Source organism: Pogona vitticeps, chromosome 7, assembly GCF_051106095.1.
Source record: "Pogona vitticeps strain Pit_001003342236 chromosome 7, PviZW2.1, whole genome shotgun sequence".
NCBI lineage: Eukaryota > Metazoa > Chordata > Lepidosauria > Squamata > Agamidae > Pogona > Pogona vitticeps.
The window spans coordinates 13,508,572-13,532,802 of NC_135789.1; the positions used below are offsets into that span (position 1 = coordinate 13,508,572).

The 24,231-nt window shown below is 50.6% G+C and overlaps 2 protein-coding genes and 1 long non-coding RNA gene across 4 annotated transcripts; 2 read left to right on the top strand and 1 right to left on the bottom strand.

Annotated features, from left to right (window-relative positions):
• Nucleotides 1–545: 545 nt before the first annotated feature.
• Nucleotides 546–5,740, top strand: COPE (coat protein complex I subunit epsilon). Its single transcript, XM_020780966.3, has 10 exons — nucleotides 546–741; nucleotides 997–1,059; nucleotides 1,941–2,041; nucleotides 2,499–2,651; nucleotides 2,905–2,958; nucleotides 3,348–3,429; nucleotides 4,046–4,201; nucleotides 4,313–4,381; nucleotides 4,915–4,989; nucleotides 5,417–5,740. The coding sequence occupies exons 1-10, from the start codon at nucleotides 607–609 to the stop codon at nucleotides 5,462–5,464; spliced, it is 936 nt and encodes a 311-aa protein (XP_020636625.1). The 5' UTR covers nucleotides 546–606; the 3' UTR covers nucleotides 5,465–5,740.
• Nucleotides 5,741–10,026: 4,286 nt separating this feature from the next.
• On the top strand, nucleotides 10,027–22,974 carry CERS1 (ceramide synthase 1). Of its 2 annotated transcripts, none has more exons than XM_072977947.2 (7): nucleotides 10,027–10,349; nucleotides 17,883–18,042; nucleotides 18,720–18,900; nucleotides 19,611–19,772; nucleotides 20,212–20,359; nucleotides 21,072–21,205; nucleotides 21,568–22,974. In XM_072977947.2, the coding sequence occupies exons 1-7, from the start codon at nucleotides 10,125–10,127 to the stop codon at nucleotides 21,608–21,610; spliced, it is 1,053 nt and encodes a 350-aa protein (XP_072834048.2). In that variant the 5' UTR covers nucleotides 10,027–10,124; the 3' UTR covers nucleotides 21,611–22,974. The 2 variants fall into 2 exon arrangements, with proteins under 2 accessions (XP_072834048.2, XP_072834049.2); XM_072977948.2 differs by lacking the exon at nucleotides 10,027–10,349 and adding an exon at nucleotides 16,999–17,107.
• LOC144584010 (uncharacterized) lies at nucleotides 11,641–16,886 on the bottom strand. The gene is made up of 2 exons (XR_013537998.1): nucleotides 16,755–16,886; nucleotides 11,641–12,265 (listed from the first exon to the last, which is right to left on the bottom strand). It is a non-coding gene; the product is annotated as an uncharacterized LOC144584010 (long non-coding RNA).
• Nucleotides 22,975–24,231: the final 1,257 nt, after the last annotated feature.

Below are 24,231 nucleotides of genomic sequence, written 5' to 3' on the forward strand. Positions count from 1 at the left end.
GCTGGGAGTTGTAGTCCATGTATACCTGCATGGCCCAAGGCTGGGAGTCATTGCCATCCACCAGTGCTTCCCAACCATGAGTCCTCCCCACCCCGCTGAGGTTCCTGGGAACTACAACTTCCATGAGTCCTGGCCTTGGCACACCAGGTGGCAGAGAAGGCTGCTGGGAGTTCTAGTGCCCGGACACCTGGCGGAGGGCCCAAAGCAGGGAAGCCCTGGTCTGGACTAAGAACCCTTGGAGTCTTTGTTTAATTTGAACATATAAATCTACCAACTACAGAACCCTTTGGAGTCTTCAGGGGTTCTTGGACTACAACTCCCAGCAGCCGGACTGGGGCCAGGGCTCATGGGGCTTATAGTCTAGGAGCTCTACCTGGGCGACGCCCTTGCACTGTTTCGGGGAAGGGAGAGAAGGAAAGTCTTCCCCGAGGAACGCCTACATTTCCCAGCAGGCTGTTCGGGGGCGCGGCTTCCGCGTACGTCACAGGAGGGGGCGGGGCTCCCCGGAGCGGACCAATCCTCCCTTCCCAGCGTGCCTTGCGCCCCTTCCCTTTCCCCCCTCCCACCACCGGTAGCGGCGCGACGTGTCCGGCGCGGGAAGCAGTCATGGCGGCGGCTGCTTCGGCCTCTTCGGGGGCCGCTTCGGCTCCAGCGGGCGAGGCCGACGAGCTCTTCGACGTCCGGAGCCACTTCTACCTTGGGGCCTGGCAAGCGGCCATCAATGAGGCCCAGCGGGTCAAGGTCCGGGGGGCGGGGCCAATATGAGAAGGGAGGGCAGGTGGGCGGGGCCTAGAGGAGGCAAAGATGGGAGTGGCCCGGTGCCAAGGGGGCGGGGCCCAGAGGGAGGGGAAGGTGGGCGGGGCTGAAGCCCAAGGTGGGCGGGGCCGCTCAAGCCACAAAGTACAGTTACTGTATAGAGATACTGTATACTGCAATATAATTGTATACGGTAGTGTGTCTGTGTGTGTGCATAAATTTTATTTATTTTCTCTGCAGCCGTCCAGCCCAGAACGAGAGATAGAGAGAGATATTTTCCTGTATCGTGCCTACATCGCTCAGGTGAGATAATCAAACACCCCCTGCAAAGGGCCCCCTCTTCCAGCTTCCCAAACCTGTTAATGTGGGAGGAATGGATGGCGCGAGTCACTCTCTGCATGTGCTGTATATAAATAATGGGCGCCCAAAGGTTGAACTCTAGTTCAAGATCCTGCTTGGTTTTGGGGTTTGCGGTGGCGTCCTGGGTCACCCAGGTCGGAGGCCCTGCTCCAAACTGGTCCCCCCCCTCTCAAGGGGGCTCCCCTCCAGGTCCTGTTCCGGCAGCTAGAAATGCCCATCTTTCTATTTCTTCGGGTGATGCTTCCTTGAAGCTCTGCTGGCTGGGAAAGGGTTGAAAATACAGTAGGGATCATGGTATCCATGGGGGATAATTTCCAAGTCACCCCGCGGATGCTGGAGAACGCGGATGTACAGAACAATAAACACAGCATGGTCTCTGGCTCCCTGTGATGGCCAGTTCTAGCCAGGGCACCCTGGAAATAGATATAAGTATGTGTTTCTGGGTTCTTGGTTTTCAGGCAGTGGAAGTTATGTTTCACCTCTGGAAGGCTTTGGTGAAAGAGGCTCATTAAATGCAGTGTCAAGACCCTTTAAGGTTTGGTGGCACCCCTTAAGCGCCGTGAGCTGCACATACCACAGCTCGCAACTGGGGCTGATGGGAGATGGAGTACCACAAGCAAGGACCACTGTTGCTCCAGAGGGAGAGGAGAGGAAATATGAAATGCTAATCTACAGAAGCAACCTTTTGTTTGTGTGCATGTTTGTGTGTTTTAATAGTCATGGCACGGCACCAGTCAGAGGCAGATCACCTGGCTAAATTTAGTTTTGCGTTCTGTACAAACAGGGATTTCTTTCTGATTCTCCTCTTCTCCCAAATCGTGCAGAGAAAATACGGCGTGGTGTTGGACGAAATCAAGCCCAGCTCATGCCCGGAGCTCCAGGCGGTGCGGATGTTCGCCGAGTACCTTTCGAACGAAAGCCGGAGGTGAGTCGGTCTCCGGGCCTTTGAAAGACCAAAACGTTTGTTTTTCTCCCCCAAGAGATGAGACGTTTTGGGGCTGTCTTGGAATCTGTGGCTTTTTCGGGTCAAAAGGCCTCCGTTCCCTGGAGAGGGGAGTTTAACTCCCCTTTTGTTAGTCCCAATTCAAAGAGACCTGTTTAATCAGGGGGGTTTGGGAAATCGACATTCTGTGATTAAAAACAACTCGTTGGGTTCGAGCATCTGGCTGTGGAGCCCGGTGTCAAGAGGTTTCTTCTCCAAACAAACAACAGCTGGTTTCAGCTTGGAACGGATCCTGGTATTCTGGGAGTCGCTCTGCAGGAACGTCTTTTTTTCTGGGACATCTTTTTAAACAAATCTTGCGAGTTCGCGAGAGGAAAGGCAGGCCTTTCCGGGAAACTCCCACCCCCTGACTCGGCTCCCCTGTGGGATTCCTTCCAAGGGATGCTATAGTGGCCGAACTGGACAAGAAGATGGCCAAGAGTGTCGATGTCACCAACACGACTTTCCTGCTGATGGCGGCGTCGGTCTACTTCCATGACCAGAATCCGGACGCCGCCCTGCGCACCTTGCACCAGGGGGACAGCTTGGAGTGGTGAGTGGCTTTGCGCTTCTGTTTCTTTGCTGTACGGGCCGACCCTCCATATCCCTGGAGGGATCGATTCCGAGCCCCTCTCCTGCAGATGCCGAAAAACGCGGATGATAGCAAACACTAGACACGGTCTCCAGTGGCCGGTTTTGGAAATATATTTCTCTAGTGGTCGGTATACATATTAGCAGGGTCTCTGGCTCCCACTGGTAAAGGTATGTGGCTCTGTGAACCTCCTCTTCTCTCTCTCTTCCTTCAGCATGGCCATGACGATCCAGATCCTATTGAAACTGGACCGCCTGGATTTGGCCAGGTAAGTTCCCAACTCTGCCAGTGTTTACGATGGTAGGAAAACACCCCAGTATATCTGGGATTCATTCCAAACCCCCCTCCTACGGATGCTGAAAACCGTGGATTATAGTGAACATGATTTACTAGCAAATGTGTCTCTGGTTTTTTTACCCCTGTTCATTGAGCCACGAAGCAAACTTCAGAAATTTTGTTCTAAAAAACCAAAATTAAAAAGAAAAAAAATTGAATAGTGTTCTGATACTCAGATCCAGGAGTTGATCGCCCGGGATCCTATGTGCAGATCCTGCATTCCAGAATAAATGGGAGGAGGGGGAGAGAAAGCCTGCTTTGTGTCTCTTAAACACCCCCCCCCTTTTCTTAGTGACACACACCATCTCTTTGTCTGTGTAGGAAGGAGCTCAAAAAGATGCAAGATCAGGATGAGGATGCGACTCTGACCCAGCTGGCCACCGCGTGGGTGAACATAGCTATGGTAGGGGCCATTGTCTTCTGTCTGGGGGGTTTGGTTTCAAGTGGCCTCTCTCCCTCTGGGCCTCTTGGAATAACACTGCTTTCCTCCCCACGTGGGTCCCGTCGGTCGTACTGCTCTAACAGTTAAGAAGATTTTTCCTGATTTATTCATCCAAAATCTGGCTTCCTGTCACCTGAGCCCATTCTTGCATGTCCTGCCCTCTCTGGGAGGATGGAGGATAGATCCTGCCACTCTCCTCTGTTCAAATCTTTGAAGAGCCCTCTCCTGTCTCCCCATTAAGACTTCCTTTCTCAAGGCTCAACCTGCCCAAGGCTTTCCATCCTTCCTCACTGGTTTCCAGTCCCCCCTGATCCTCCCTTTTGCCCTCCTCTGGACTTGCTCCAGTTCGTCAGCATCCGATGCGGTGTCTAGAACTGTACCCGGTGCTGAACCGGGGGGGGGGGGGGGCGAACCAGCACCTCCCAGGATTGGGAGACTCCTCCTGTTAATGCCTCCTAAAATTGCACTGATCTCTCGCCTGGACAGGAGTGAGTCCTTCTTTGGGATGTGTGTTTTCCTCCCGCCCCAAATTCAGATTTCTTGGCCTCTTGTCTTGTCCTTCGCTCCTCTCTCGCAGGGGGCCGAGAAGCTGCAGGATGCCTACTACATCTTCCAGGAGATGGCGGAGAAGTGGTCGCCCACCCTCCTGCTGCTGAACGGCCAGGCCGCCTGCTACATGGCTCAGGGCAAGTGGGAAGAAGCCGAAGGCGTGCTCCAGGAGGCTCTGGACAAGGTGGGTTTGCATCAGACTGGGGCCAGAGCAGGACTACTGTTGAACACGAAGACGACAAAATAATCATGCCAGCTTCGGGCTGACGCCTGTCCCTTCTATTTTCCCCCACAGGACAGCGGCCACCCCGAGACCTTGATCAACTTTGTTGTCCTTTCCCAGCACCTGGGGAAACCTCCAGAGGTGAGACTTTGCTTCTCTGGGTCTCGCAGAAGGAATGGAGGGATCCCTAGAATCATGGAGTCGGAAGGGGGACCCCATAAGGCAATCCAGTCCCTCCCCTGCTCAAGGCAGGGACCCCAAACCCAAGCCAATCAGACCAACCGGGGTCCCATTTACTCCAGCACCGGATTGCTCATCACACACACACCCCGAGGTCATGGGGTTCCCTCGTCGTACTGCTCTAACCGTTAGGAAGTTTTTTTCTGATCTCCAGCTGAAATCCGGCTTCCTGTCCCCCTTGAGCCCATTCTGACGCATCCAGCACACTCTGGGAGGATCATGGAGGAGGACAGATCCTGCCCCTCCTTGGGAGGACTCCCTGTAGGGATCTTCCCTCTCTTTAGACATTTTTTGGCTCAGGCCTCTGCGGAGCCCAAGGTGGGGCGTTCGAATCCCCCCGCCGGGAGGAGCCTCCTGGAAAGGGGCTAGACTGGATGATCTCGAGGGCCCCTTCCAGAGGATAATGATGGCCTCTCTCCCTTTCCCTCTTCAAGGTCACCAACCGCTACCTGTCACAACTGAAGGATGCTCACCGAAACCATCCCTTCATAAAGGAATACCTGGCCAAGGTAAGGAGGCTTCCCCCCCCCCGCCCCAAACTCCCAGCCAAGACCATTTCCCCGATGCTCAGCAATTGAAATGCGGAGCGACCGAAGGAAAGTTTCTTTCGGGCAAATCCTGATTTAGAGGCAACCGGCTTTTCCCTTCAAGATTGCTTCCTTGTTCCCTTTTTTTAAAAACCTTAAGGCATAAAAGGAATTAATTTTTTGAGCTGCTTGCTCAAATCTGCGGTTTTTCAGCATCCGCGTGGGCAGGGGGTGTCTCCGATCCCCCCTCGATTCGAGGGGGGTTCCTCCGGTACTCCGCCCTTGCACCCTGTGGGGGTTATTATCTCTTGCACCGCCTTTTCCAATGTGATTTTGCTGAGGTTTCTTTGCCACGTCTTAACCACTAAACCTTTCTGTCTCTCTCTCGGCTTGCCTTTTGCTTTTCAAGGAACGTGACTTTGACCGGCTGGCCTTGCAATATGCTCCTTGTGCGTGAGGCTTGTTGAGAGGGGAGAAACCCCAGTCCGGCCGGCCCCGTTTTGCCAAGAGGCGTGCCACACACACCCCAGATCGGCATCTCTGTCCCACAGCAAACCGAAGCCAGTTCGCCACCCAAAGAAGAGCGTTGACGGCAGGGTACCTTGCTGGGAGTTTCCCTCTGCATCGCCTCTGGTGGGTTTTATGAGTTCCTGATACGAGACTGCACCCCAAGAGGGAGAGACTCGCAAATAAATATATTTACATATTTCCAATAAATACCATGCTGTGATTATGTACTTGACTTTTAATAGTGTGAAACAAGGGCCTTCTGCACTCATCTGAGTTTTTGGAAAATATTTTCCTATTTCTCTGCACAGAAGGACTCCATATCCTAGGGGGGATCGGATCCAGCCCCTGCCCCCGTGGATGCTGAAAAATGTGGATTGTAGTAAATGCTGTACATAGCACAGTCTCTGGCTCCCTCTAGTGCTCAGTTCTGGTCAATACACCATGGAAATATGTATCAGCACGTATTTCTGAGGGGTTTTTTTTTATTTAGTATTTTTCAAGCAGCGGATGAATCCGTGGATACTGAGTTCGTGGAGAGGAGGGTTTAATTGGACTCTCACAGACTCCCATTCCATGTCAGTTTGGGAAGGATGGATGTTAAGGAAGGGCGATTCCAGTCAAATTTTGGGGAAGAATGCTGGTTTTCTATTAAAGGTCTATCTTGTTTTAGTGATGCATCACTGCCTGTGTAGGCCCCAGTTCTCCTGGAAAGAGGAGTATAATAAGACCCTTGTATCTTCTGGGGATTGGTTCCAAGACCCCTGTGGATATTGCTAAAACCATGGATAGCAGGGTAAAGGGTGGTGGTGGGGGAATAAGAAAAATACATAATAATTTTTACTTGAATTACCAGAGCTGGCCACTAAAAGGCGCCAGAGACTCCTGCCTCTAGTGGCCAGTTCTGGAAATACATGTGAAAATAGTTTTTTTCCCGGGTTTTTTCTTCCTTTCAATATTTTTTATTTTTTCAGACCGTGGATAACTGAATCGGTGGATGCCGCTCCCGTGAGGCAATCTGAGCATTCCACCATGAGCCCCAGAGGGCAGAGGATGGTGGTGGGATTCCTCCTGGAGGATCACCCCTCCCCGCGGCTTTGCCTCGCAGCTTCACTCGACCACTCCCAGCGTGGTGGGGGGGGGCGTGGGAACCCTGTCGCCTTTGACCGTCGGAAAGGATGGTTGGGGTGGTGAGAGGCTGGACGGCAGGCTGAATGCTCGCTGGACGGCCTTTGCACGTGTGTGGGTGGGGGGGCTCTGTTGCAAGTGTTTGTGAAAGGGGCCATTGTCCTTTGGGGGACGCGGGGAAGAGCTGTTCCCAGCCAGGAGCCGCTTGGCAGGACCCCGTGGGGGGGACAGGGAGCTGAAAAGCCCCTATTGTCTGGCCCTTGGTCGGCCAGAGACCAAGACGAGGCGGCTTGCAATGTGCCTCCCCTCCCCGGGTGCCTGAGCATGAATGGGCTTTCAAAGCCCTGAACAATAGGGACTGGGCGCTCCCTGGGCTCTGATCTTTTCGTGCTTCTTGATTCTGCCAGGTGGGGGGGAGGGAGGGGTCCTGCATTCGAGGTTCTTCTCTGTGCTCCCACGAAAGCTGTGTGGAGGGGCTCTCCTTCTAGGCAGGAGCACTGTGCCCATTCAGCCGCGGCCCAAACCCTTGGCTAGGTCTGGGGGGGGGAGTTCCGGCTGGGCGCATCCCAAGGAGACGCTCACCCAAAAAACAAAAACCACCAGAACTTAGGTTTTTACAAAGGAAGGCCTCTTTCTTTTCTTTTTTCTTTTCCACGTTCAAGATTCTAGACCTTACAGAGAAGCGGGCCTGCTCCAAGCCTTGGGAGAGGGGTCTGCACCCAATGGGAAAGTGGAAGCCGGCCCCGTTAAGAGCGGGCTAAGCTGTGAAAGACCCAAAGGGAGGGGATACCCAAGGCAGTCAAGCCGGCCCTCTCTCCCCTTGGGGGGGGGACCCCTCGGGGGGGCTCAGTAGGAGGTGGGAAAGCCGCAGGAGAAGAGGAAGCAGGCTGGGGAGAGAGAGAGTGACTCCCTCCATGGAAGCCCCTCGCTGCAGGGGTGTGGCATCCACCCTCAGTGATATGCATTATTCATAGGTTCTATGTTAATGTGGTTGTGAGGCAGAGCCAAGGGGGATGCTGAAGAGCTGGAGCCAGAGAAACTAGAAGGGAGGCTGAGCCAGAGAAACTAGTCAGTTCAGTCAGAGAGAGAGAAAAGAGAAGGAGTTTTTGAGGGATATGAGGCAGAAAGTGTGTGTTTTAAGGAGTGATTAGTCAGAGGGTGACCTGTGTTAATTGATATAGGAGAGGGTAAAGTAAAATACTGAAGCTTGGTGTCGCTTTAAAGAAGGGGCTGAGGAACTAGTCCTGGCTGGATCTCCATCTTTCATAGGAATTACAGGATGATCAAGAGGATCGACTGGGGAGGCATTGAGGAAAAAAGGGCCTGTTGGGAGACCTTCGTTGAGCCACCACCACCCACCCACCCACCCCCGGTTTGGTGAAAATAAGCCGGGGCCACCAGGGCGAAACGCCCCCAGGGGTGTCTAGCAGCGGGATACGAAATAAATCCCGTGAAGCCGATGTTTAAAAGTGAATTTTCTGGAGTCGGGGGGACTTTTTTTTAGTCAGTGGTCTGTGGCAAAGAAGTGGGTGACCCGCTAGAGCTTTTTGGGGGGGAAAGCTTAGTGGCGGGGCTTCTGAACCCAGATCCTGAAGGGGGGGGAACTAAAAGAGAGGAAACCGACTCTGAAGGAAAAATTCTTTTTTATTTACCTCAGGATTTGGAAGGCTCTGAGAGATAAGGGAGCAGGGTTGGATAAAAAGTGGAAAGCCAGAGTCGGAGCGGATCTGAGGTGAAAGGAAAATCAAAGCAGAGGCTTGAAAAATAATATTATTTTGGGGTCTGAGAGGAAGAGTAGCTCAGACACACACAGTAACTAAAAAGGTTGTGTGAGGGAAGCGACGCAACACAGTTGCAGAAATTAAGAGCAGAAAGATGGGTCCTTTTGAAAAGCAGAACAGATGCTTGAGACTCAATTCACTCTGACTTGAACCCGCCACCCAAACGGAGCCAGAAAGGGGAGTCGTGAGGCACAAAGTTTCCCTCAGCAAATGGAGGGAAACGGAGACCCTCTACGTAGCTCCAGGGGAACAGGAGGAGATGGAGGAGGAAAATGCCTCAGAGAGAGAGACACTGGTAATAGTGCAGCTAAAAAATATTGTAAATAAAAAATAAATAAATAAAAAATAAAGCTCTCAGAGTTTAAAAATGGAAGTTGGAAAAAGAATATAAACTTAAGGGAATTAGAAATTACAGCTAGGACTGAAGAGAAAGTTCCCGAACTACATACAGCTCAGGGAATTAAGAGATTAAGGAGGGAGAGAAGGCTGAGGGGCAGACAAATGGAATTTCAAATACAGATGAAACGGAAATACTGTAGCTGCTCAAAATAACAATTAATAATCACAACAATTCTAGTGAGGGAAATCTCTCAAAAATCAATCTAAAAAAATTTCCCCAATATAGAAAAGGAGATTACCCTGAATCTTTCCTGATTTCATTTGGGATTCTGAGATTAAAGATGATGAAAGGATGATAGTGTTGAGATCACAAATAAGTGGAGACTTCGCTGAGCTTTACTCTCAGATGATGCCTCTGGAGCAAGCTAGAGATTTTGAGGTTTATAGGAAAATAGTGTACAGTACAGTATTCTAGGTTTGGCCTAAATGCAAAACACCTGAGGAGAAAATGTTGCTCCCTGACCAAAAAGCCTGAAGAAAAATGCCTATAGAAAAATGCCTATAGAAAAATGGCAATTCTCAAAAACTCTTGGGGAAGAGAGATTAGTAAATGGAAAGAAATATATCGCAAATTTCTACAGCCCATTCAGACATGATAGCCCAGGGAAACGTAATTTCCAGGCCGGAACGATGACCTAAAAAAAAAAAAGGAATTGGGAAAGAAACTGTAGTTGTGAGGGTGGTGGAGGTTCAAGTAACTTATGGGAACTGGTCTGAATTAGAATTTATTACGGTCAGGTGACCAGCCCATTAAACATATCCATGGCTAAAACTTACAAAATACAGTTAAAACAATATACCTGTACAAACAATTCACAAAACAAACCATGTGGCCAAAACACACAAAATGCAGTTCAAAAGTGTATAGCCAATCCATAAAACACACTACACGGAACGGATCTTGGAAGTGGGGGGGGGTCCCCGAGGGAGTCAAGCCGGCTCTCTCTCCCATTAGGGGGGACCCCCTTTCTGGAAACTCTCCCTATGTACCACCCCCACGAAGGGAGCAGGAGCAACCCAGAACGCGCAAGCCCCGCGGAACGCGCGTCCACACGTGCAAAGGCGGACGCCTCGGATTCCCGGGCTGGAGCGCCCTCTGCTGGCACACACAGAGATAGAGAGACCCAGGCTGGCAGGCGGGGGCGCGCGCTCTCTTCTGCGGCTTGCCCGGGCGCGCGCGTGCGCAGAGGGGCCGGCGCCGCGCCAGCTGCCAACCCCTGGCGCTGGGCTCGGCAAGGAGGGAGGGAGGGAGACGCCGGCCGGGCCGGCGCGCGCGCCCCGCACGGGCGCTTTTTTTGCACCATGCCGGCGGCGGCCCCCCGGATGCCGAGCTACGAGCAGCTGGTGCGGCGCAGTTATGGGAGCCTTTCGGGGGCGCTGCGGGGTTGCGGCGAGTGCGGCTGGGATTTAGCCCGGCGGACGTGGGCCGAGCACGCGTCGCTGGCCTGGAGCGAGGCGCTGCTGGCCCTCCTCTGCGCCCTCGGCTGGACCCTGGCCCGGCGCGCCGCCGCCCGGCGCCTCCTGCGGGTCAGTCCCCCCTCCCCCTCGGGGGGTGTTAAAAAAGAGGGGGGGGCTTGCACGGCGTGGCGTTCTTGCATTGCAACCTTGCAGGGCGTTGCATTCGGGCATGGCTGGGGGGGGCGCGCCTTGCATGATTGCGGAACGGGGGGAGCGCGCGGAATCCCGTTCCCCCCCCCCTCCCTCCGCTGCCAGCCCGCCGCTGCATCCCCTCGCATCCTTGGAGGGCGTTGCTTTTTTGGTTTTTTTTTTTTTTCATTGCATCCTTGCATTGCGTGTGTGTGTGTCGCGTTGCAGGATTGCGGGAGAGGTGGGGAGGGGGCCCGTCCGTCCGTCCCCCCACCGCTGTTAGCTTGCCATTGCATCGCCTCGCCTCTTTGCATGGCGCTCGGGTGGCGTCTTCGCATTGCGCGATGGAGGGGGCGCCTTGCAGCGGGCGGGGGTGGCCGCGTTGCTTTGGGAAAAGGGGCCCGGGATCGGGCTTAATGAATGAATGAATGGCGTCGGGGTGTCCGGGTGGGGTTGGGGGGGGCGAGATCGCGAGGAGCATTTGGAGGTCGGAGACACAGCCGGGGCGGGGATGCTCTGTGCGCCGTAACCAGCGTTTGCCGGCATCCCCCGCGGATACCGGGGTCCGAGACCTACCACCTCCTGAGCAAACCTGGGGTTGCCCGGCATGGAGCGTGGGAGAGCCACCAGGAGCCCATATAGGGGGAGGGAATAAGAGAGGGCTTTTGGGAAGCCGGAAAACGACCCCAATTTTATTGGGGGGCGGCCTCCCATCGGTTAGCATTCCCTAGATATTTGGGGGACGGGGGGGGGAACAGGCCTGGGCATCCCTTGCAAATCATTGCCTTCTGGAGGGGTTTGGGGTGAGCCGCGGAAATTTCAGTTTTGGGGGGTCTTGCAATGCTGCAAAACGGGGAAACAAAGGTGGGTTCGGATTTTGGGGGGCAGATAACATGGGCTTTGGGGGTTTAAGACAAGGCCTGCCCTCGTTTTGGGAGGGGATGAGGCAGGCGTGAGCCAAACCCCCTGAGCTGTTTCTGGGCCATGGCGTGATTGCGTCTCCCTTTTGGTTATTGGCCTTTTGAGTCCATTGTTTTGCCAGATTTTGGCCTCGTAGCCATTTGGGGGGAAACGGGGGTGTTGAAAGGAGCACCCCGTTTGGCCTTCCTGTGGTACGGATCCTGCTGGCCAGTTGCTTTCCATTGTGCAAGGGGGGAAATGCGGATTTATCCAAGCAAAACCCTGTGGGCATTGAAATCTCTGGCGGCCAAGGGAGGACCCTGGTAGAGACAAGCATGTAATCTAGTCTAGTCCACTTCGTTTGAGGCAGTTTGAATAACAATCTCTATTCAATGAAGGTTTTTTGTGTGTGTGCTCTATATTTTTAAAGTTATACCAGTCAGTTTGCGTCTATTGCTTTATAAATGATTTTGAAGGCCGTGTTCAATGTGGATAAATGTTGCTTAGAGTTTTATTTTGTTGCCAGCTGCCTGGAGTGGTCTTGTTGCCTAGTGGGCGATATATCAATTAAATTAAATAAATTAATATCTCAGCCATGAGTCTCTTAGGTTGCAGGTCGACCAAAACACAAGAAAGAAAGAAAACGTTGTAACACTTTAAAATCTAATTGTGGTACTGTATTTTAACGTCAGCTCTATCGGCTGCACCAGAACTGGAAGATTTTGCTGCAAACCTTTTTCTAGCACCCATCAGCTGTTTCATTAGCTGGAGAAAGAGAAAAAAAACCTCTCTCCCACAAATTTCTATGGCGCCAATTTTATTTTGTTCGTTTGTCGTTAGTCAGAGCCTTAAAAGTTCTTTTAACTATGAGCTGCGGTTGTAGAAGCTGAGAAAAACCAATGTCCGTGTGCAGAGAATATTCAGAGTGAAACATCCTTGGGCAGGTTTAGAAACCCCTAAAATAAAAATAAATCAAATTAAAAGAATAAATAAGCTTAGTAGAACAGAATACAATATATTTATATTTAAATTTATATACCATTCTGGTAGTCTGTGTGGGCTGCACTGGGTAGTTTATCAAAAGAAAACAATACCTATAAGTAAAACACAAAATAATAGGGGAGTTTTTTCCATCCCCTTTTCTTTCCTGCTTGCTGATTGTTTACTAAGACATTTGGGTTAAATTCTGGGGACTCCCAGATGTTATGGACAGAACTTGCGACTTTTAAGTTTCAAGACCTCCTTATTTGTAATATTTTTTAAAAAGAATCCTTCTTCTTCTTCGCAATTCTCTTGCCTCAGCAACTGCCCGGAGAGCCTCGCTTTTGATTTCCGCTCCGCTGGCCTGGCCAGAATAGAATGGCTTGCAAAAGGCCGCCCTCCTCGGTCCATTCCCCACCTTGTATAACAGCTGCTTTGATGGCTTTATCTTTTTTTTTGTTTGTTTGTTTTTGGCTGGCTTTCTGCAAGAATAAATAATAGATGGTTCTTGCAGCGCGGGAACCTCTGGAGAGGTTCATCTCGCCACAATGATGGAGACCTTCCAGTGTGCCCGGGGGCCAAACTGGAAAGCTTGAATCTGGGTGTGCAGGACCCCAAAGGGCGACCCTGGGTATCATATGCCGAACAGTCAGGATAACGTACATGACCGAGTACAAAAAAAACAGCCTAGGCAAATAAAAAAAAAGTAACTTGGCTTAAAAACCTGGCAGAGCGAGCATCAAAAAGGAACGACAGTATATGGGATGCTTGTTCCAAAATTTCGAGGGCCGCCAGAAAAGGGCCTACGCCATCCTGCTTTCGTCATATGCAACAGGACCCTGTATCCGCGGAGAATCAGTTCGAAACCCCCCGCGCGCAGATGCTGAAAAGCGCAGATAATAGCAAATGCTTTTAAGAGTGAATGCTATCCCATATCATGGTCTCTAGCTCTCTCTAGTGGCCAGTTCTGGTAACCTCCTCTTTAGAAATACTGTATATGTTTCTGGGGCTTTTCTTTTTAATATTTTCAGACTGTGGATTAATGAGTGTGTATACTGATCCGGCGGATAAGAGGATCGTATTGAATTTTTTTTTCTTCCCGAAGGTGAAAACTCTTATCCAAGGATCATAACATGGGTTTGTGTAGAAGGGGGGAAACTCCTTTATATATTCCCCCTTTGCAGTCGTACTGAGTAGCCGATAACTGATCTGTTCACTATGCTTTTATTTGAATAACACCTTTATTCCAATATTGCAAGATGCTTCTCGTGAAGGTTTTCATCCTAGTGCTTTCCAGATGTTCCAGACTTAATCTAAAACATCTGGAGGGCACCATATAAGGAAATATAAATTCCTAAGTAATGGAGCTTCCAGGAATGGAGAGAGTCTATCTTTCTGAGATGCCGTGGCCTTCTTGTCCTCCCTTGGCCTTCTCAAAGTTAACTAGTGGGTTATTTAAGTTTTTTTAAAAAATATTTATAAATAAACATCTTGTGGGCAAACAGACTGATGGAATCTGATTTAATGATCTCTATTTGCAGAGAATTTTAGTATGAAGTCAAAGTGCAGCTGCCATACCCAGGAGCAGTCTATCTGAGATTCAGGCTGCCACCTGCAGTGGGTGGGGGGGGAAGGACATGTACTCTAGTCTTTCTCGTGCCATCTGTTTGGGTTTTTGAAACACGGGTCAAGACTTTCGCGCTGATACCTCCTTGCCTTTGTGGCGATGCAAAATTCAATCTCCCGGCTTTCGGGGATGTTTCGCGCAGAAAGTGTCGTGTCCGGTTTTTCCGCCCAGTCCGCTTGGGTGCCTTTCGCACCCATGGCTGCGAGCGTGTAACGGAAATGGAGCTAGTGGGAGCACCAGGTGAACTCTGATCCCCGTGCTAGGAGAGACCAGATGGAAAAAACCATCTGATCGCTCCCCGGCTGGAAGGTTCGCAGGTCGAGGGTGATAAGAGCGAGAGGATGTAAAGTGAACCAGGGTTGCATTTTACACCTTCCTCTACTTGGCTCATCATCTCCCTTTCCTTTAGGCAGAGCAAGGCAGCAGCTGCTGGCCGTGAAATCATTCGGTGGTGAATTTGCACTCATTACAAAACACGACGGGTAGATCCACCGAAGTTATTCGGCAAGCAGGGACTTAAGTCCCAGGATGTGTTTTTTTTAAAAAAGTAGTATTTTAAATCAAAAGCCTCAACACATTTCGGTGTAGCCTTTTCAGCTGTGAAATAGAGCAGAATAAACATTTATGGCCAGGGCCTTTCAGTGGATGCTGAAACACGCGGATGAAAGCAAATGCTGTCTTAATAGCACTCTCCATAGCATGGCTCCCTCTCCTGGCCAGTTCTGGAGAGGACACCGAGGAAATCTGTTTCTCTAGTGAACGCTGTACAGTATGTGGGTATAGTATATTGCCAGAAATTTAACGCAAATATTCTGAAAAAATATAACATCAAATGGCTTGTTTCTTTACAATTTTGGTTTTGCAACAAAGTTGCTGAGGTTCTCTTTGTATGAGAATGAGCAGGGGGAAAAACTCAGACACACAAGGATTTGAAATAATAAATAAGCTTGCAGCAGCGTTAAAAACTATCCGCTGATCCACTTATCCACGCTATTAAAACATGGAAAGTTCTAGAAATAGATACTGTATTTCTAAAGTTCGAAGTGACCAGAACCGGCCACTAGAGGGATCCAGAGACTGTGGTGTGTTGCATTTGCTATTAAAATAGTGTTTGCTATCATCCACTTTTTTCAGCATCCACGGGGGGCGTTAGATCCGAGCCTCCGTGGATATGGGGGTGCTACAACTGGATGCTGAGTCTTATTTCCACCACTGCTGATGGGGCAGCATGGTCCCCCGCACCTGGAGGCAGAGGAGAAACCAGAGAGGTGCCCCCTTTCCTCTGATGTCTTGCTGTGGCCTCCTTATCTCGGCCACCTGAGGCGGGTGGCTCCCTCCACCAAAATAATAGGACCCCCTTTCTGCATTGCAGACCTTTCTCCTCACTTCCCCTGAAACTACCCGCTTCCCTTTTAAGGGAGGAGAGAGCGTGCCTTGTCTGAAACCGGATGCCAGCAGACAGTGGTGGTACCCAGCATCTGTTGCCATGGGAACAGCCCAGGAGCCTCGGTTGCCAGGGCAACGCATGCTGGAATGCATCTTGGCCAGGGGCTTCATTTTTGCAACATAGCTGCAGGGTTTTTTCTGCTGGTGATCCCTAGCTTTTACCTGTAGAAATGGGACTTTCGGATTACGAGTCCCACAGTCCCCCGGTTCGGCCACGGAGAAGCAATGGGCCTCGGGAAGCAAGCGTTTCCAAGGGCTGTTCATCTTTTAAAGAAATGTCAAAAGGATGTCCAGAATCCCTGTTTTCTTTTATGTCCCCCTTTTATTTATTTCTTCCTAAGCAAAACAAAATGATTCGAGACCTAATACTCATAATTCTTCCCAACTTGGAAGGTTCCCCAGTGGATTTTTTTTCTTTTTTCTTTTCCTTTTTAGTGGCAAGAAAGTGGGGGGGGGGGGAACACCACAGCCAATAATTTAATTTCCTCCCACACTTCAGTGGCCTTAGTTTTTCATTCTTCTGATGCTATACAATATTTGGTTGACCGTGCAACCAGCTCTCTGGGTTTTTTTCCCATCTTAGGCAGCATTTAAGAACAAAAAAGATTTAGCAGGCCTCTCAATTGATTTAGAGAAGCAAAAGCATCGTGGATTAATCCGTAAGCAGTTTTATATCTGTTTAAACTCAGTGGCGTTTCATAAAGCAGGCAGGCTTAAAGCTATGGTGTTTATTATCGGGCAGATCTTTAATGGGGTTGCCTCCAAAGTCAATCACACTGGGTTTAGGGGGGCTTACACCTCAAAAAATTAGGATTCCCCCCATTCACATTGTGGTGCAGTGGTTAGCGCTCTCGACTGGGATCTGAGAGATCCAGGTTCGAGTCCTGACACGACCACGAAGGGATTGCTTTGAACAAGTCCGTCTCACAGCCCACCTGCGTCATGTGGTCATGAGAGTAAAATGTGGTGAGGAGGAGAGCCACATGAGCCCCCCCTTCAGAATATAGGGGGGTAGACCCATAAGTAACCATAAATAATGGCAGGGCTGCACATTTTAAAATATACAGAAATAAATCTGCATAAAAACAGTAGAAATTGGTAAGCATGGAGAGACGCATGTCGTGGGGGAAAGGCTGTGAGAGAAAGGGGTACATCTTTTAAAAAAATAGAAGTCCCACCACATATGAAAAATTCCCCCCCCCTTAAGGTTTTCCTGAAATGTTGGCGTCAGTCCTATCTAACTTACGCCTGTCGTAAGTGTTGTAAATCTCAGCACGGTCTGAAAATAAGAAAAGAAAAATCTCCCAAATAGAGTGGGTCTCATGTATCCACTAGGGATTGGTTCCCTGTGGATATGCAAAACTGTGGATAATAGCAAGCATCTTGCTGACCTTGAAATGGAGGCCGCCCGGAGTCACATACGAGGACAGTAATAATGGGGAAACAAAGCCATCTGGCCTTAATTGTGAAAGTAGAGTTTCATAGATTTTAATCCCATTTTCTTCCCCGTGTGAGGGAATAATCTGCCCTGGAAGGAAGGAAGAAAAATCAATAAAAATGGCTCATTTCCTACAGACTGGGCTGCCTTACCCCCTTGCTTTGGCCTGCTTTTCTTTCTTATATACTCATTTTTACTTTTTTTTAAAGCACCCATTTCCGCCAGTCCGCCCAGGATTGCAGTTGGCAGACAGGCACGGAAGAAGGAAAACCAGGAACGGAGAAGCGGAAGGAAAAAGAAACCTGGGTTGTTAATGTTTTGAGATCATAAAATTGCGATAGGGCTCCTCAGTGGTCGTTCGGTGATTGTCTGATTCGGGGGGTTTTATTTATGGGACCCAAACGCAGCTCTTGTTTTGGGGGGGTGTCAGTATCTGGACCCGGCACAACCAGGGGATTTCTCAGTAAGTGAGATGAGCTTGGGAGTTGATCCAGACCCCGCCGTGAACCGAATCCAGAGCAGCTGGGGCCTTAATATAGCCTCCTGAGGGGCTGAAACTGGCAGGAGTCTTGCTGAGTGGTGCCTTCTGGGTTTTTAATGAGCGCCTCCCGTTTCCCATCTGTCCTTGGGAAAACGTCTTTCCCTTCTGCCGTTTGCAAGAGTCGGCTTTTGCATTCCTAAAGCCCAATATTGAAGCTAAGAGCAGCGAATTTATTGAAATAATTAGCAAATGAGTGACATTTCAATAAAGAACGTTAGACCGTTACGAAAGCCCAATATGAAAAGCTAAAAACAGAGAATTAGTCAAATACTTAACGAATGGATAATCATTTCTAGTTAAGGGCATCTTGAGAAATACATATTTCTAGGACTTTTTTTGGAATATTTTTAATTATTTTCAGACTGTGGATAAGCGATTCAGCGGATACCGATCCTGGGGGGGTCCTACGTAACCAGAGCAACACTATCCATGTGCAAGAGCAAATTTTGTGAATAATGAAAAGAGAGTGAGAAATAAATGTTTACAGGGCGGGGGGGGGGAGGTTTGGACTGTCTTTTAAAGCCCTTGTTTCTCCCCCAGCCCTTTGCCGAATGGTGCCAGCTGCCCCCTCAAGATGCAGCGAAGATGCCAGAGAGCGCCTGGAAACTGGCCTTCTACACCATCGCCTGGACGTACGACACGTATTTGCTTTTCTTCTGCGACTACCCATTTTTCTACGATCCCCCGTCGGTCTTTTATGGTACGATTAGCCGCAGGGGAATACCTGTATATGTCAGTCCCTGTGCATCAGGATCGATAATTCTGCCATTTGGGGGCACCTTCTGCTGTTGGGACCACCAAGTGGCTCCTTCGAATGGCCGGTCTTGGCAAGACATGGTGGAAATTCCAATGCTTAAAAACCGTGGATAATAACAAACGCTAGCTGTAACATGGTTCATAGAATAAAATCCAGGGGAAAGGATTGCCAGAATTGGTCACTAGAGGGCAGCAGAGACCATGCTATATCTATTCTTCAGCAACAAGCATACATTGCATGGTATCTGGCTCTCTCTAGTGGCCAGTTCTGGCAACTACATGGTGAAAAAGGTATATTTCTAGTTTTATTATTATTATTCTAATATTTTTAATGTTTTCAGACAGCAGATAAGTGCAGTTGGGATAATGATCCTGCAGAGGCAGTGATCCTTCCAGGTTTTTTTTTTTTTTTGAATTTCAAAGTATTCCATCAAAATTACGAAAAAATGCGTGAATTCTTAGCAAAAAATACAGGAATGGATGGCTTTTGGCGAGCCAGGCAGTACTCCCCCCCTCCCCGGCAGTTGTGACGCCTGGATCCCCGACTTTTGAAGGTCAGGTTCTTTAGCCTTGTGGGACAAGTTCACTGACCGCCTTGTTTTTCCCCGTGTTACTTTCTAGACTGGAAGACAGGGATGGAAGTGCCGGCCGACATTGCGGTTGCCTACCTGATGCAGGCCAGCTTTTATGGCCATGCCCTTTATGCCACGCTCTACATGGACGCCTGGCGCAAGGACTCGGTCGTCATGCTCATCCACCACGTGGTCACCCTGATGCTGATTGTCGCCTCTTACATTTTCAGGTATACGTTGACCCCAGTCGCCCCACCACGGCGTTCGTTTCCTGATCCCGCTTTCCAGCATTCTCTGAGGTGGCGTGGGTTGGGTTCTGCCCCCACTGAACATCCCTAGCTAGGCCTTTTGATTCTGGCCTTTTGCCCAGGCGAGCCACAGGGAGAACCCTGAGAAGGGAGAATTCTGGGATATGTAGTCCGGGAAACCTGGAAAACTCCTTCCCCCGTGCTCTCTCGAGTTCTCACCCAGGAGAAGCGGCTTCTCCGTTATTGGATCCTTTCCGAACGGAGGATGCCAACCCTCAAACCCCACCCCAACACTCTGCCGTACCATGGCAACTTTCCGGCCCTCGTGGTTTTCAAATTTAAATGGAAACACAATCAGTTGTGTTAGTGGGATCCTTTGTCTGTTGTGACGAACTGTATATCTCACGGTTCAAAGAATCATGGAATCTTTCTTTCCCTGTGATCCTCTGTTTTTCCAAAAATAGGAAAGCTGAGGTTCAAACTTAGAAGCGACTGCAGGTTAAATGAGGGCCTTATACCTGAACAGGGGGACACAAGTTTCTAGTCTTCATGGTTCTAAAGGTTCAAACGGGAAGCCGAAGAGAAGTGTGTGGGTTTTTTTAACAGACATTGCTGGGGTTCAACTCGTTTTTGGGGGGTTCCCCTCCCCCCCGTGCCTGCTTCACCTGATTCTCTCCTCCCTGCCCCCCCAGGTATCACAATGTTGGGATTCTGGTCCTCTTCCTCCATGACATCAGCGACATCCAACTGGAGTTCACCAAACTCAATGTCTACTTCAAGTACCGTGGCGGGACTTACCACCGGCTCAACGACATCATCTCAAACATCGGCTGCGTCACCTTCTGCATCAGCTGGTGAGGAGCGCCAGCTTCCTGACAGAGGAGGGCATCAGGGGGGCGTGCGCGAAATCTAGTCTTGAAATCCCACCAGGGATTCATCCCCTTTGGTTCGGCATGGGTTAGGCCTCAGCAGGGGCAGGATCCGTCCCTCCATCCTCTCGGAGAGCAGGACAAGAGGCTCAAGCGACAGGAAGCCAGATTTTGGCCGAATATCAAGAAAACCTTCTTAATGGTTAGGGCCATACGACGACAGGACCCAAGACCTCAGGAGGGGGTGATGAGCACTCCAGCTCTGGAGAAAACGGGATTCCCGTCGATCTGATCTGCTTAGGTTTGGGTCCCTGCCTTGAGCAGGGGGTGGGCCTGGATGGCCTTGTGGGTCCCCGTCCAACTCCGTGCTTCTCGCATTCAGCACGGGACCCTTCCCAACACTCCCTTTTCTTTCTTCCCCCAGGTTCTGGTTCCGCCTGTACTGGTTTCCCTTGAAGGTGCTTTACGCCACCTGCCACACCAGCCTCCAGACTGTCCCTGGCATCCCGTTCTACTTTTTCTTCAACGCTTTGCTGCTGATGCTCACCCTCCTGAATATCTATTGGTTCCTGGTGAGTCGCGGCTGGCGTCAGATCAGGTCTTCTGCGTGCTTCTTCGGCCTAAATCCGCCGACGTTCAGCATTGACGCACGCTTCCCAAGTTTTTTTGTCGCATCTTTGCGTGTCGTGTTGACACTCTGAGCCACTGTCCTTTCCACGGAAAGATTAGGGCTGTATCCGCAGGATCGGGATCCGCTGATTCGCTTTCCTGTGGACTGAGAAACCTTAAAGGAAAAATGCCAGCAATAGATGTATTTCTGAATTTGAAGTTACCGGAAGTGGCATCTAGAGGGCGCCAGAGACCACGCTGTCTGTCGTGTTGGCTATTCACATAGGGTTCAATAGTATCCATGTTTTTTAGCATCCATGGGGAGACTTCACACCGATCCCCCGCGGTTGTGGAGGGTCCGACTGTATTTTGCAGCCAGGCAGGCTCTAGGATTTGTTGGCCTCTCTCTCTCTCTCTCTCTCTCTCTCTCTCTCTCTCTCTCTCTCTTACACACACACACACACAGAGAGAGAGAGAGAGAGAGAGAGAGAGAGAGAGCAACAAACACTCTCCATACACCCTTTCCCCCACGTTGCTTACTAGCTAAGTCATCTGGGACAGAACGCACTAGATTCTCTGTTAAATGGCTTGGGGGAGAGGAGGTGCAAAGCATTCTGGGAATATCCCTCGCCCCAGCAAGCTGATTGGCCCTTGCTTCTCTTCTCCCGTCCGCAGTACATCGTCTTCTTTGTGACCAAGGTCTTCATGGGGCAAGTCCAGGAGCTGAATGACGTGCGGGAATACGATGTCGATGTGGCCTCCAGGACGAAAGATGGCGAGCTTCGCCTCCCCAGCTCCTTGAAGGAGGGGTAATTATGCCAGCCAGGGGGGAAATGGGGCGCCGAAGGATAGACTGCCTCTTAACACGGGGGCTCTACATCATTCTCGGAGAGCTCTTTGCATGTCGGGCAGAAGATGAAAGGCAAGTTGCGGGAAGTGGATTCCCTGGGAATCCCGTCTAAGCTCTGTTGTTCTCTAATGGAGATGATTGTGAAGTAGTGGAGAAAGCAGGCACTTAGGAAGAGAAAGCGTCTTAAGCGTTTAATGAACAGAATGGTCTTGAGAGGGATGATGGTGGTGCATGGGGGTGTTTTTCATGGAGGATTTGTGAGGTGCGCGTGCACAAACCCTGTCCCATCCTCCGAGGCTGACCTCTATCTCTCCATTGCAGGAAACATCTGAAGAACGGGCTCGTGAAGGACAAGCGCTTATGAAGGGGCGCCTGGTGGACTGTGACTGAGCGATGCTGTGAGCCTCCCCTCCCCGCAAACACACACACACAACTTCATCCAGCACCCCCACGCACCCCCAGCCTGCTTCAAGAGCCTCCCACTGACTCCCATCTTGGTGCTGAGTTCCAGAGCCAGCGAGGGAAGGCAATTCGTTAGGGTTCTTGTGCCGGGGGGGGGCCTTCCTTTGACGCCAACGGGAGCCCCCCGACAGACATGCCCGCCCCCCCAGACAGGTTGGCACGGCGCGGCCGGATGGGCAGCATTCCAGAGGGAAGCGACCCCTCTTATTCGACGGCGGCCTCGCGGGGAGTGGCTCTGCCTGGCAGAGCCTTCTTCGGGGTGGCCCCATGGGCGGAGCCCCTTCCTGGTGCCTCCCTCTCCGCTCCAGAGCCGTGATTGGTGAAGGCGGAGAAGAAGCCTCTTGACGGAAGCAGCCAGCGGCCAATGACGGGAGGCGGCGGCGAATTAAAGCACTCATGCGGACGGATGAATCTTCGTCCTTTCCAGTTGGGGCCGAAGACGAGCGTCCCAGAACGGACTTTGATCACGATCCCTTTAAAAATTATTTTCCGGGGGTTGGTCTTTAGCCGGGGCGGGCAAGGCGAAGCGGGGTCGGATGCTTAAACGTAAGCCCTTTTGTGATGACGTCGCTGGGAAGCAGAAAGACATTGGAAGAGCTGTGTTCGAGTTTGCTGTTTGGCCAGCATCATCTTTCTCCCTCCCCTTCCCCGAACACTGTTGCAGCTGATCGAAGGGGAGTAGAGCCTCCAGCTTGAGGGGCAGTGGGCCTGCCAGGGCTGCTCTGTAATTTAGCACAGAGAGAGACAAGAGGTGGGATTTTTAAAGAAGGATTTTAAAGAGAAAGGCGCAGGAAAATATTTTAATTAAATGAATCACTTTTGCCTCTGGAACTCAACCAAGGGCCCTAGAGGGTCACGGACTACGACCCCCAGATGCCTTGATCATTGGCTAAACTCAGCTGGACCTCTGGGAGTCGTAGTCCGAAAGGATTTTAGGGCCCCAGGTTTGAGACCCGCAGGGGTTGAAGCTCCCCGGTGGTCCATTTAAAGCATCATGTCTCAAAAACTGACCTGTTGGATGGGGGTGAAAAACCCTGCTGAAGTCAAAGCTGCTTACAAAGGACTACCTTATAGGGCTGTGCTGAGCCCTGACCTATAAATAATAATTATAATCTTAGAACGGCAGAGCTGGAAGGGACCCCGAAGGATCATCCAATCCAGCCCCTGTCCCGGAGGCCCTGTGGGGGATTCGAACTCCCAACCTCGGGCTCCGCAGCCAGAGAGACCCTCAACCCCTGAATAAAGGAAGAACGTAGATTGATTTGATTTTTCTAGTGGATGCGTTTGTATTGATGTGGGGTGTCTAAATGGGTGTGATGATGCAACAGCGAAATGCGGGCTCCTTAAATTTTCTAGTCTTTTCCCCACCACCCTGCGAGGTTGGTCACCCCCCCCCCCCGGTGAGGTTTTTCTGCAGCCAAATGGGGATTTGAACACAGGACTCAAACACACACACACCCCAGGCTAAGACTTGCGTGGCTCAGCTGTGGATGACCTGCTTGGACCGGGTCTCGGACCCTGGGCTATGGGGCAGGGACCCCCCCCCTTTGAGTGTATTCCCCCCCCCCAAGACCCTTGACAACAGGGAGATGTTTTCTATGGGGTGGGTACCTCATCCTCTCGCATCTTAAGGGCCAGCTTTGTCTCTCCAAGGCAGGGAGGGGAAAAAGAGAGGCAAACTTTTGCAAGATCAGAGGGCTCCTAGACACGCACACACCCTGGGGCCCGTCAGGGACTCCGAATCCCATAAGCCTGCTTTCGACAGCTTCTGGCCAGTTGGGAGCCAAAGAGAATTGGAAAACAGCAGATGGAAACCATCAACCATCCAGAGATTTAGGGGAAAATCAAACCCACCCTCCTAGTTTTTTGGGGGGTGGGGGAAGAAAAGACATTTGTCATGCCGATGAGTCTTCTGCTCTGGCTTTTTTTTTACATTTTGAGGAGTGCAGAGATGGGTTTTAAGTGCCCCCCACCCTGGATTTGGGAAGGAAGGGAAGACCAGAGGAATACTTGAGTCAGGAATGTATAGCCTTAGGCAGGAGAAGAGGATTAAGGACAAGAAAAGATCAAGGGGAGGAAGGAGAATTGTCTAGACAGGAGGATCCCATGTTTTTCCCCAGATTTGTTATCTGTCGCCTGGGGGAGAACTGGGATTTGGGCTGGTTGAAGAGCCATATGGTGGAGGACTCCGGAGTGGGTCTGGGTGAGATCCTGGTGCCGTCCTGGTTAGAAATCTGAGTTCAAAAGATGAATTACAGTAGGGGACCCCAGTATCCACGGGGATCAGTTCTAAGCCCCCCTTCCCGCAGATGCCGAAAAATGTGGATGACAGAGAACACAATTTTAATAGCAAATGCTGTACATAATGTGGTCTCTGCCTCTTTTTAGTGGCCTGATCTTGTAGTATCATCTTTAGAAATAGTTATTTATAGGGTAATGTTTTAATATTTTCAGGCCATGGATAGGCGAATCAGCCCATGGCGAGTTTGTGGATAAAGGAGTCCTTCTGTAATGTGAGTTAAC